General features: G+C 56.2%; 4 protein-coding genes across 4 annotated transcripts; 3 read left to right on the top strand and 1 right to left on the bottom strand.

Moving 5' to 3' along the window:
• Window positions 1-20: 20 nt before the first annotated feature.
• BCV69DRAFT_217655 (hypothetical protein) lies at window positions 21-4,155 on the top strand. Its single transcript, XM_025489796.1, has 3 exons — window positions 21-1,428; window positions 1,501-2,129; window positions 2,209-4,155. Exons 1-3 carry the CDS (start codon window positions 496-498, stop codon window positions 3,893-3,895), a joined length of 3,249 nt encoding a protein of 1,082 aa, XP_025347221.1. The 5' UTR covers window positions 21-495; the 3' UTR covers window positions 3,896-4,155.
• On the top strand, window positions 3,977-4,367 carry BCV69DRAFT_217676 (hypothetical protein). The gene has a single exon (XM_025489797.1). The coding sequence runs from the start codon at window positions 4,057-4,059 to the stop codon at window positions 4,315-4,317; it is 261 nt and encodes an 86-aa protein (XP_025347220.1). The 5' UTR covers window positions 3,977-4,056; the 3' UTR covers window positions 4,318-4,367.
• A 78-nt stretch (window positions 4,368-4,445) lies between these two features.
• Window positions 4,446-6,381, top strand: BCV69DRAFT_283592 (hypothetical protein). Its single transcript, XM_025492766.1, has 3 exons — window positions 4,446-4,653; window positions 4,757-5,492; window positions 5,573-6,381. Exons 1-3 carry the CDS (start codon window positions 4,584-4,586, stop codon window positions 6,219-6,221), a joined length of 1,455 nt encoding a protein of 484 aa, XP_025347219.1. The 5' UTR covers window positions 4,446-4,583; the 3' UTR covers window positions 6,222-6,381.
• A 1,057-nt stretch (window positions 6,382-7,438) lies between these two features.
• Window positions 7,439-9,837, bottom strand: BCV69DRAFT_260861 (phosphatases II; the record flags this gene model as incomplete). The annotated part of the gene is made up of 6 exons (XM_025490687.1): window positions 9,718-9,837; window positions 9,532-9,639; window positions 9,210-9,441; window positions 8,976-9,136; window positions 8,396-8,896; window positions 7,439-8,335 (listed from the first exon to the last, which is right to left on the bottom strand). Coding segments are annotated over exons 1-6 (1,923 nt in total), but the record flags the coding sequence as incomplete, so codon positions are not given.
• Between the last annotated feature and the right edge of the window lie 59 nt (window positions 9,838-9,896).

Genomic DNA, 9,896 nt, shown 5'->3' with positions numbered 1-9,896 from the left:
GGCAACCTTTACGCGGGCAAGACGGATTGGTCTCCCCTTGCTTCCTCGTCTTTGCTTCTTGTCCTTCGAGGATCAGGTACCCGTCCAGCAGCACGGCGTCTGGGCTGTGCCTACTCGAAGTGACCGGCTCAAATTTCGGTTCCTTCTCGCGGCTGGATACGAGGGCTACTTCGCCATCGTAGGCGCATCCCGGGAGCAAAGGGTCAGGCACCAGGGGGGGACACTATCCTCCCTCGTCGCGCCCGCGCCCAAGGACCTCTTTAGGTCCGGCCCCAAGCAGGATCTACAGCCTTCATCGACTAGATCATCCTCGTCTAAAGGCTCGCATAGCCATCCTCTGTCCCACTCTCTTGCTGGCACTCCGCGTCACCAACGCAGCGCATCCAGCCATTCCCTTGCGAGCAGAAGGGACGTGGCGGTGATCACCTTGCCTTCTGCCATCGAGGCAAAGCCAGGTAGTACCTTCACCTCGAGGAACGCTCTTCCCTTCGCGCAATGAGCAGCTCTCTTTTCTCCAATCCAGATAGCTCATCTACCGCCACATCAAGTACCACTTCTGGACGTCAGTCCGAGAGCACCTCTTCAGAGGTCGCCTTTGCAGATCATTCTAGCCACAGCAGCAGTAGTGGAAGCGGTGTCAAACCAGAAGCAATGGCAGTTTCGGCCGCTCATCACCACCAGGGACCCTGGCCTCCTGCTCCTTTGCCCTTGCACCACCAGGTCTCTCTGGATGGACAGCAACACGGAGGAGGAGGAGATCCCGAGCTAGGAAAGCAGCTATATGCACAAGAAGCAGAAGGTCATCACTTCTCGAATGCTCACCCCGCCCTCCAAACACCAGCACAACACTACCAGCCTAGCTCAGAGGCATTGGGGGGAGCACAAGCAAGCGGGAGTAGCAGCGCCTCCGCAGGTCAGAGGCCTCAATATCCTTCGAGTTTGCAAGCACCGTCTCGCCATAGCCAAATGGCAGAGTCCTCTACGCAGAGCAGGCCTCCAAGTCTACACCCCTCTAGCAGCTCGTACCATCCAAGTCATCTCTACAACCCCTCTCAGTCCACGTTCGCAGCCGGCGCCTGGAATCAGTATGATACCTCGTCTCGTGATGTCTCTGCCAGCGCGAATCTGCTCTCTCGCCAGCCTATGCAGTCTCGTTACTTTGGTCTAGGCCCGACGCTGCAGATGCAGAACTCACTCGCAGACCCGGCATTCTTCCCAGGTGGAGTCATACCACCTCAATCGACGAGCGCAGGCGGACTGGAGGCCAACGATGGCGCAAGCGGATCAAAGGAGGTACCTAGCTTCAGCGTTGAGCTCAAGGCGCGTAGCTTCGATCATAGAGGATACCCAGTATACGGCGGGAGAGCAGCACCAATCACTGGAGTCATCAGAATGTCCAAGTCGGATGAATGCGATGTCACAATCAAGGTGAGTAAGGGGACGGAGATGGAGAGGTTGTTACCAAGTTGCACATACTGACACAGACATTGGCGGCATCAGATTTCGGCGCATACAACCACCGGATCGACCGCAATGGTCTGGGATGGTATCGCTCTACAGCCAGCTGCGAACGGTTCTGAGAGGGTAGTCTTTTCTGCTACCGACACTTTCCCAGCCTCTGAAGGTCACGTCGACTACTCTCGTGCTCCGTCTTCTGGTCCTTCCACAGCTGCATCCAGCTCGTCGACTAAAGCCTTTGCAGAGAGCAATAGTGAAGAGGGAATCCTCGCCATTCCCTTTACGACCAACATGCCAGTGGGCGGCTCTACAAGAATCGTCGATGGAGAAGTGGCTACTGTAGCTGTAGCTCTGCCGCCCTCCTTTGAAATGTCGTCGGAGCAGGATAACAAAGACAAGGCCGTCTTCAAGAGCATAAGCGAAGGTGGAGGAGCGGCTAGCAGCTCAGCTGCGAGTGTCAGGACAAGGATGACGAGAATGACTGCAACGACTGTTAGGGAAGCCGTAGAAGCAGGCCTGCGGCAAGTGTATCGGATCGGCTGTTTCTACAGGATCACATTCACCCTGACGCCTGTGGGCGGAAAGGTACAAGAGAGCGGACGGAAGCTTGCTGGAGCCCTCTTCGGAAGCAAGAAGAGCAAAGCTGCGAAGAAGTTGAAAGGATCGCGAACGTGAGTAGTAGCAGGCTAGGGCTAGGCTGCTCGTAGAGGACCCGCGCTGACGCCGTCATGACTTGCTCCCTCCGTCCAGCCTCTCCATACCCTTTGTGTTCCTTGGCGAGATTGTTTCTCAGCCGGCCACTCCTTCGTCCCTTCCACCCATCCGGCCTGCTATCCTCAAGCAACCAAGTCAACTCCTCGCGCCACAGTGGGAATCAGATGTTGCCACTGCACAATGGTCCGGGAAGTTCTTCACGACAATGAAGCGCAATGTCCAGCTTGAGCTCTTCCTGCCAACCAAGACCGTACAAGCTCCGAGCGTCGTACCTGTGCTGCTCATCATTAGACCAGAGGACCCAGAGATGCTGCCCAAGCCTATCGCCGTGACGTCTACCTCGCCGGTCGGTTCACCTCGGCCGGGTATCAATCGAGGGAGCAGCGCAGAGACCACCCCTGGCCTGCAGAGCTCCAGAACGCCAGCCATCAACGGCAGTATCAATGGCCCACCGAGCGCTGCTGGCAGTACTGCAGGTACTTTAGGCGTGAAGGCAGGCGCTACCGAGCCCCAGAAGCAAAGTGATGAGGCCGCGCCGAAGTCACAAGATAGCAGTCTGTCGCATTCGATGCAGTCGTCCATGTCGATATCTGACTCTCCAGCCCATGCAACCAGTGCGTCCAACCATGGTGCTCCCTTGGCCTCCGGCGCCTCTAACAAGGACCCTGCGCAACGCATTCACAAGAAGATCTCTCGATCGACCTTCTCCTTCAACAAGAGACCGGATTCCTCAATCTCTAGAGCAAGCAGTGATGAGTCAAACATGTCCTACACAATCCGAGGGGGCGGAGCTCCCAGCAGCGTACAGGGGGATGGAGCGGCACAACTTGGCCTGCCTGCGCTGGTGAGGTTGAGCATCTTGCAGAACGTCTACTACAACAGCTCCAACGTCAACGAGCCCCCGAAGAACAAGCGTCGCCTGATGAATGTTGCCGATCTGGAAGAAGTTGACATTGGTCGACTTGCCAACGAACATGGTTACGGGGATCTGAGCCTGCTATACGATGTGCCCAATGCAGTGGCTCTGGTAGCCGATGCAAAGGTCAGTGGAGTGAGAGTCCTGCGCGGTTTGCTCAGGATCCCTCGAGAGGCTACACCGTCTTTCCGTGTACAAGGAATTGAGGTCAAGTATGCGATCAAGGTGGATCTCCTGCCCTTCAATTCTCGCGCTGGAGCAAGACCTGGCAATGCGGTCCTGCCAGGCAGAGCCAATGCGTCTTCAAGCTTCCCGTCTTCCTCAGCCTCGTCCATGTACCCCGGGCCCTCTTCGTCTCCACCGGTCACCCCGCCTTATCATCCATCTCCTCTGACTTTTGGAGCACGAGGCCCAGCCGGTGCCATGAAGCCGTCCCAGCATCAGCAGCAACAGCAGTCCGATGCAGGCTCTTCGGCCTCTTCACAACATCCACCATCTACGAGCGCGTCTGCATCACAGACGATCTGGACTCCCGGACCGGCTGTACCCCTCGGTCTGCACAGCCACACCTATGACCCCTCTGTGCGCATGTCTCAATCCGGATCTAGCTCCGGAACCATCGGTGCCGGCGGGAGTGTTGTTGCTGGCCGAGGCAGACCCTCGTTCGATACCTCTGAGGCCGGCTTCAGCAGGAGGTCTCCCTCGGACCCTACGATCATTGGTGGTGCTGATTCGAGTAAGCTCCAGAAGACAGTCGGAGCTCTTTGGGTCAATGTGCGCTTGGTCAAGGGCAAAGGATCGCTTTGATTGCCTTGGTCAATGTTCAGTGGTAGATGTGCGGCAAGAGTGTCCATACAAGAGGCGCAGCGGGGGTGGTGGGCAAGCATACCCAAAGATAGAAGAAGAGCGTGGGCTCTTACGCAAACCACAAGAGAGTGAGGTCCGAAGGAAACTCAAAGATACGATAGATGCGGCGTCGTTCCTTCGATAGCATTCAATGTCACCGATGGTGGATGAGGAAGGGAGATCGACTGGTCATAGATAAGCAAGCAGATTTGTCCCGGCGTGTAGGTGTTGAGGTCTACTGTCACCTGTTCCTGCTCTTGTCCATCTTCGAAGCCATGTTCAACCCCATCTCTGTCAATCTGCCATCTCTCGTGCTCTGCAACGATGTTGTTTACATCCTCTTTGCACCTTTAGACTCATTTCTCTCCCGTCTGGTTGAATAAGGAAAGGTTCATGCGGTGAGCATCAGCCTGGACGCGTAAAGGTCTTTGTGGAGTCGAGGCGACGCGGAAGCAGCAAGCGTCGCTTCGGCAAGGGCACAGAAATAGACCTAGGCTCACTCACTTGTACAGCCCTCGACACCGGCATATATCCTCTCTACCTCTCCTATTCCTCCCTGCCTTGTAGACTTTAGGCTCCCGCTGCCATCTTTGGAGATCTCGGTACCCTTTGACTCGAAGAGAGGACCTTCCGTTGATAGACTGCGAGAATGTCCACGATTGGACTCGTGGCCTCTCTGGCCATGGCTGTGGGTGCTCCTCTCATCTATGCAGATCAAGGTGAGCTCGTAAAGAAGAGGCAGCAAGAGCTACGAGAAGGTCGACGTCCAAAGGCAAACCCACACTGACCAACTTCTTTACCATCTCTACACTCCCTTCCCAGCATACTCCATCCAGAAGAAGCGCTCCTCCACTGGCTTCTCAAAAGACGTCTGCGCCGTCCTCCTTCTAGCCAACATTGCCCGTTGTTTCTGGTGGCTCAGCGAACGCTTCGAACTCCCCCTCTTGCTACAAAGCGTACTTATGATCATCTCTCAACTAGGACTACTAGGACTGTTACTCAAATATAGAGAGGGAAGCTATGCCAGTAGTGCTTTCACTAGTTCGTCAGAGGATTATGCGGGGGGTAGAGATCCGGGGCCAGCGGGTGCGAGGGGAGGACCGGCAAGAGGTGCTAGGCCTTCTACGACTGCGGGACAGGGGCAGAGTGGAGAGAGGGAGAGCTTGCGATCCTCTCAGCCTGAGCCAGCAGCGCAGGGGAGGGGAACAGCAAGTCGAGCTCCGGCTCCCGATGCTGGATTTGCAGCCCTCTTCAGCGGATCTAGCAGTCGAGGCGGGTACGCCCCCGTGCTCAGCGGTCTGCACCTCCCTACACTGCCCTATCTTGAGCCTTCCTCTGCTGGACCAGAGGTGCATGAGGAGGTAGAGGAGGAAGAGGAGGAGGATCAGGAGCCCACTTCTTTGCTCACACGGACTACACGAAGGGCGCACAAGGTGGCTCGGAGAAGAGGGACACAGCTAAAGACTTTGCTGGGCGTGAGGAGTGATGGGAGTTTGAGGCAGGATGGAAGTTCAAGTAGTCGGCCGTTGGGCTTTTGGACATGGACGACGATGCCGAGGTAAGTCCTACCAGAGAGCTTGAGAGCTCTACGATTCAAGTTCGCAAGCTGACCCTCGCTCCCTCCTTCCTGCCGATCAGCTACCTCGCCTTTCTCTTCCTCTACTGTCTCCTCCTCCTCTTCCTCCACCTCATCTTCTCCTCTTCCTCAACCTACAATAGTCTACTGGGTCTTTATGCTCTCGGTCTCGAATCTGCTCTTCCCCTTCCCCAACTCCTAGCAAATCAACGCCGACGATCCCTGAGTGGGTTCCGCCTCTCCGTCCTCGCCGGCTGGCTCTTTGGAGATCTCTTCAAGACGGCCTACTTTCTCTTTCGCTCCTCTCCCTGGCCATTCTTACTGGGTGGGTGTTTTGCACTGGCTATTGATGTGGGCATCGTAGTGCAGAGTAGGATGTTTCAAGAGCAAACGGAGAAGGATGATCGAGAGGAGGAGGAGCGCAAGAGAGCCGATGAGGCGCTCCGTCTCGAGGAGGAAGCAGCGGCTGCTGCCTATCATGGAGGCGTTGGTGTTGGCGCAGGTGGAGCAGACGTGCTGGACGTGTCTTCGAGGAGGCGGAGAGATGAAGATCTCGATCAGGATCTCGAGGATGATGCGCTTCTATTTGACTCTGCGAAGGTGGATGGTATGTCCGGCAAAGGCAGAGGTGGGGCGGGTGCTGGAGCGGCAGGAGGAGGAGATCTTTCCTCTGGGTCGAAGGTGTTCACTATCGAGGCTGACGAAGACTGAAGCTTGTAGGTCGGATAGCAAGCATCGCAATCAAGTACTGTATATACTCGAGGTCGTTCAGGTAACCCCAAAAGAAGTCAACTCTTCACGTTATTGATGGAGGCGCAGATGAGATAGGTCAATGAGTGTCTGTAATGAATGATCTGCAGACAGCAGAGAGGATCAAGCTGTGGATGATACAAAAGTTGCACTTCCGTCCAGGCCGAACAGCTGCTCGACCCTCAGAACCCTACACCGAGCGGATCGAATTCCTTCGATGTCTCTTGCTGCTGCCGCTGCTGTTGACCCTGCTGGACTGCAGTCTGCTCCACGCCTCTGCCCTCAGCTCCGCTAGATCCTCCACTCCCTGGACGACTGCGATCTCTGACTGTGCTGCTGTTGTGACTGACATCAAGGGACTCCATCCTGCTCTCAAGCCCATTCGGCAAGGCCTTAGCAGCTGCCAATGGCCTCTCCTTTCCGCTGGTCTCGCGCATGGCGGCAGAGGAGGCCTCATCGTCTCTCCAAGGATTGGGGTTCGCAGACGGGCGAGCGTACGCTTGCGTCTGCGGCTGGTGCTGGTGAGGTCGAATGGAAGAGTTCTGATCCCTACCGGCAGACGAAGGGCGAGCATAGGCATCTTCGCTGTAGGACGGGCGAGTTGCAGGTGACGACCCTCGACTGCCTCGAGGGTCAAGCGAATTACTTCCACTTGCTGCCCACGGATTGCTGCTGCCCAGAGAGTCTCGCGCTTGAGGTTGCAGGAAGGACGAGGAAGAGGACGCCATACTGTTCTCCTCAGTGGATCCAGCAGACACGGCCTCTTGGAGGCGGTCCCAACCGCCAATCGCCCACGATTTGAATCTTGCAGCCGCGTCGATTGGCTGCTGCGTGCTAGGGGAAGCACTGCTGCTCCCTGCAGGCAAAGTCGCCGCGCTACGGTTGCCTTGGCTTGGAGAGGCTCTGGGCTTGTATGCGAGCTTCGAGGGATCGATTCCACCGTTGCCGGCCTGCAGCTGCGAGGCGGTCATCAGGTCCACAGCACCTTTACCACCACTGCTGTTAGTGATAGCTGAGCTAGCGTCAGAGCTCATCTGCGACTGCAACAGCGCTTCTCTCCTCTGTTCTTCGAGGAGCTTCCTCTCTTCAGCGTCCTTCCTTTCCCTTTCCCTCAGCCTCTCCTCTTCCCATCGAGCCTTCTCAGCCTTACGCCGCTTTCTTTCTGACTCCTCAAAGTCTAATGCGGCATTTGCCTCTTCAATTCGCTCGCCAAAGACGCCCGACCACCACCGGACGTCATTGCTCTTGATTAGAAGTACTCCCATGTCCGTATCGGCTCTCTTGGGATCATCCAGCGATGGGTCGTACTGGGTGTTGAGGAAGCGCGTCCGATTGGTCTCGCTGAGCATGTATTCCCACACTGAGTGGGTACGTCCCATGACGCTCTTCCCGCCTACTTCGGTAGGCAACTTCCTCTCTCTCTCGCAATTGGCAAGGAAAGTGCCAAAGCGGCACTCGTAAAGCTCCCGATGGAGGGCAGAGAGCCACTCGTCGTTGAACTCGAAGCGATTCGGAAATTGCCGCCTGATCTGCCAGACGCAGTCTAGGTACTGGGTAAAGACGGGCGACGTCTCCTTGATGTTGCCATGACCCTCTCCACCGCCTCCGCCAAAGTTTGACGTAAGCTGCTTCGTGAAGCCCCAGAAGGCATTGGCTGCTGCTGAGGCTCCGCCCACTGCCTGAGGAGCATTGATGACGCCTTCCGGATCATCGCCGTCCTCTTCTTCCGAAGAATCAGCGTGTCCTGCAGCAGTAACAAAGTGTTTGACAAAGCCTCCGTGTCCGCATCGATCGGCGAAGCGATGTCCAAAGGATAGCCAGTCCTTCTCCACCAAGACAGCGAAACCCTTCATCGTCCGATAGTAGGGATCTAGGCACACCTCTGCGAGAGCTGCGAGCTGTGATGTTCGATCCCACCCATCAGAGCAGTGTAGCATGGCATGTGAAGAAGCGATGTGGACGTTGCGGGTTATGAGAGCGGCCCCTTCCAAAAGAGTTGCAAGATGCCGAAGCCAGTTCGACCTCTTGAGTGCAGCAATATCAAGCGGCTGCTTTGCAGGCGCTATTCTCCTGGGCTTTGCCCAGCTGACATCGCCGTCGGTGCCTTCGTTATGGCCGTAGCTCTCTGCCTCGACTCCCACATCCAGCCCAAACGTCGTCGGCTCATCAGCAGCCCGCAGTGCGTCCACGATGCGGTTGATGGAATCTCTCATGACGTGAATGTTCTCGATACCCATGTAGGCCTTTCGACAGCCCTTGTAGTGATCCATGTTTTCCGTTCCGCCTCCACGAGCGTACGTTGCAACAGCATTGGTGGTAGGCCTGGCATCAACGATGAGGTTTGTAGTAGTAGCTCCATAGACTGCTCCAATGCTCCCCGACGGAGAGCCAGTCTGGGTATCAGCAAAGGAGTGAGAGGAGAAGATCGCTTCTACTACCTTCTCATCCTGGACGCTTCTGGCCTGCTTCAGGCCAGGGAGAGGCTGGGCACAGCGTGTGATGGAGCCTCTATTGGCCCAGTGGAGGTAGGTCAGGGCGGGTATCCGCCCTTTTGAGCGATACTTTGCGGCGTATTGCAGGGTCGCATCGCTTATCCTAGCAGGCACAGCAAAGAGTGCCGGATATGTAGGGGAGAGCTGATGGGTTGCGACACCAGTGGTCAGAGACACACCTCTGTGCACAACAACCGAGAAAATTTCATCTGCTCATGCTCACCTCGTATTTCGCGTTGATGTCTGAGAATCTCCACGCCTTTGATCTACTCCCTACCCCTTGCCTAGTGAACTCTGCTTTGAAGTCATATATAGACCAAGCATCCGGGTACTCCGAGGGAGGTTGCGGGGTATAGTAGAATGCGTAAACTTCCTCGGGCTTGGCTGCCAAGGTCAGAACGAGAAGATTGTAAATTGTAGGCCAGGCGACATGGATGATGGCTCTTTGTGCACTCACGAATGACTGCTACTGCTTTCAGACTTTCAAAGACATCAGTGGCCTTGGCCTCGCTGTCGAAGCCTAGAGAGGCGGCATCGAATGTCCTGAAGCGCAGCTGAAGAGGGTAGATACGGCCGCTCCGAGAAGAGGAAGAGAGAGACGCTGAGCCCTGGGGAGAATGCGGTCTCCGTTGTGCGAGAGGAAGAAGGGATGCTTGCCGAGTGACCAGGGAGAGTAATGCATATGGGATCTGGGCAGTCAGGAGCAGGACCTCGGCATGTCAGTAGCTTTCCGGACTGGCATCGTCTGCCTAAGCGCTCAGCATCGCGACGTGACTCACCCAATGCTCCTCGGACGCATCGCTGGGTCTGAAGATGAGGTGATGCTGAGTCAAGTGCAAGCTGCCCTTTTGAACGTCTGCTCCTCGTTGTAGGAAGACATCCTCGACCTTGGCCACAAGTCACCGTTGATCAGGGGGTCAGCACAGGCGCGTCTTGTTTGGCAGCGGACTCCCCGCTGGGCTCACCTTGGACACCCTGAGCTTGTCCATGCCGTAGATGATGGGACTAAATGCGAGCTACGAAGTCTTCTGTCATTGGGTAGCCGTTAAGGATCTCACGGCTTCGAGGCGAGTGTGTTGGAGTACAAGGAGCAATGGCCAGGCAAGTGTGGTCCGCCTGGCCTCCGATCCGCTTCCCGATCAAA

This window comes from Pseudomicrostroma glucosiphilum, assembly GCF_003144135.1.
Source record: "Pseudomicrostroma glucosiphilum strain MCA 4718 unplaced genomic scaffold BCV69scaffold_9, whole genome shotgun sequence".
Lineage (NCBI taxonomy): Eukaryota > Fungi > Basidiomycota > Exobasidiomycetes > Microstromatales > Microstromataceae > Microstroma > Microstroma glucosiphilum.
Note: the sequence above shows the minus strand (reverse complement) of the source record. Positions and strands in the feature narration are given on the sequence as shown.

Coding starts and splice junctions, on each gene's coding strand:
- BCV69DRAFT_217655 (XM_025489796.1), top strand. CDS start 496: ATGAGCAGCTCTCTTTTCTCCAATCCAGATAGCTCATCTACCGCCACA. Junction 1,429..1,500: donor AATGCGATGTCACAATCAAG/GTGAGTAAGGGG, acceptor TGGCGGCATCAG/ATTTCGGCGCATACAACCAC. Junction 2,130..2,208: donor AAGTTGAAAGGATCGCGAAC/GTGAGTAGTAGC, acceptor CCCTCCGTCCAG/CCTCTCCATACCCTTTGTGT.
- BCV69DRAFT_217676 (XM_025489797.1), top strand. CDS start 4,057: ATGCGGCGTCGTTCCTTCGATAGCATTCAATGTCACCGATGGTGGATG.
- BCV69DRAFT_283592 (XM_025492766.1), top strand. CDS start 4,584: ATGTCCACGATTGGACTCGTGGCCTCTCTGGCCATGGCTGTGGGTGCT. Junction 4,654..4,756: donor TCTCATCTATGCAGATCAAG/GTGAGCTCGTAA, acceptor CTCCCTTCCCAG/CATACTCCATCCAGAAGAAG. Junction 5,493..5,572: donor ACATGGACGACGATGCCGAG/GTAAGTCCTACC, acceptor CCTGCCGATCAG/CTACCTCGCCTTTCTCTTCC.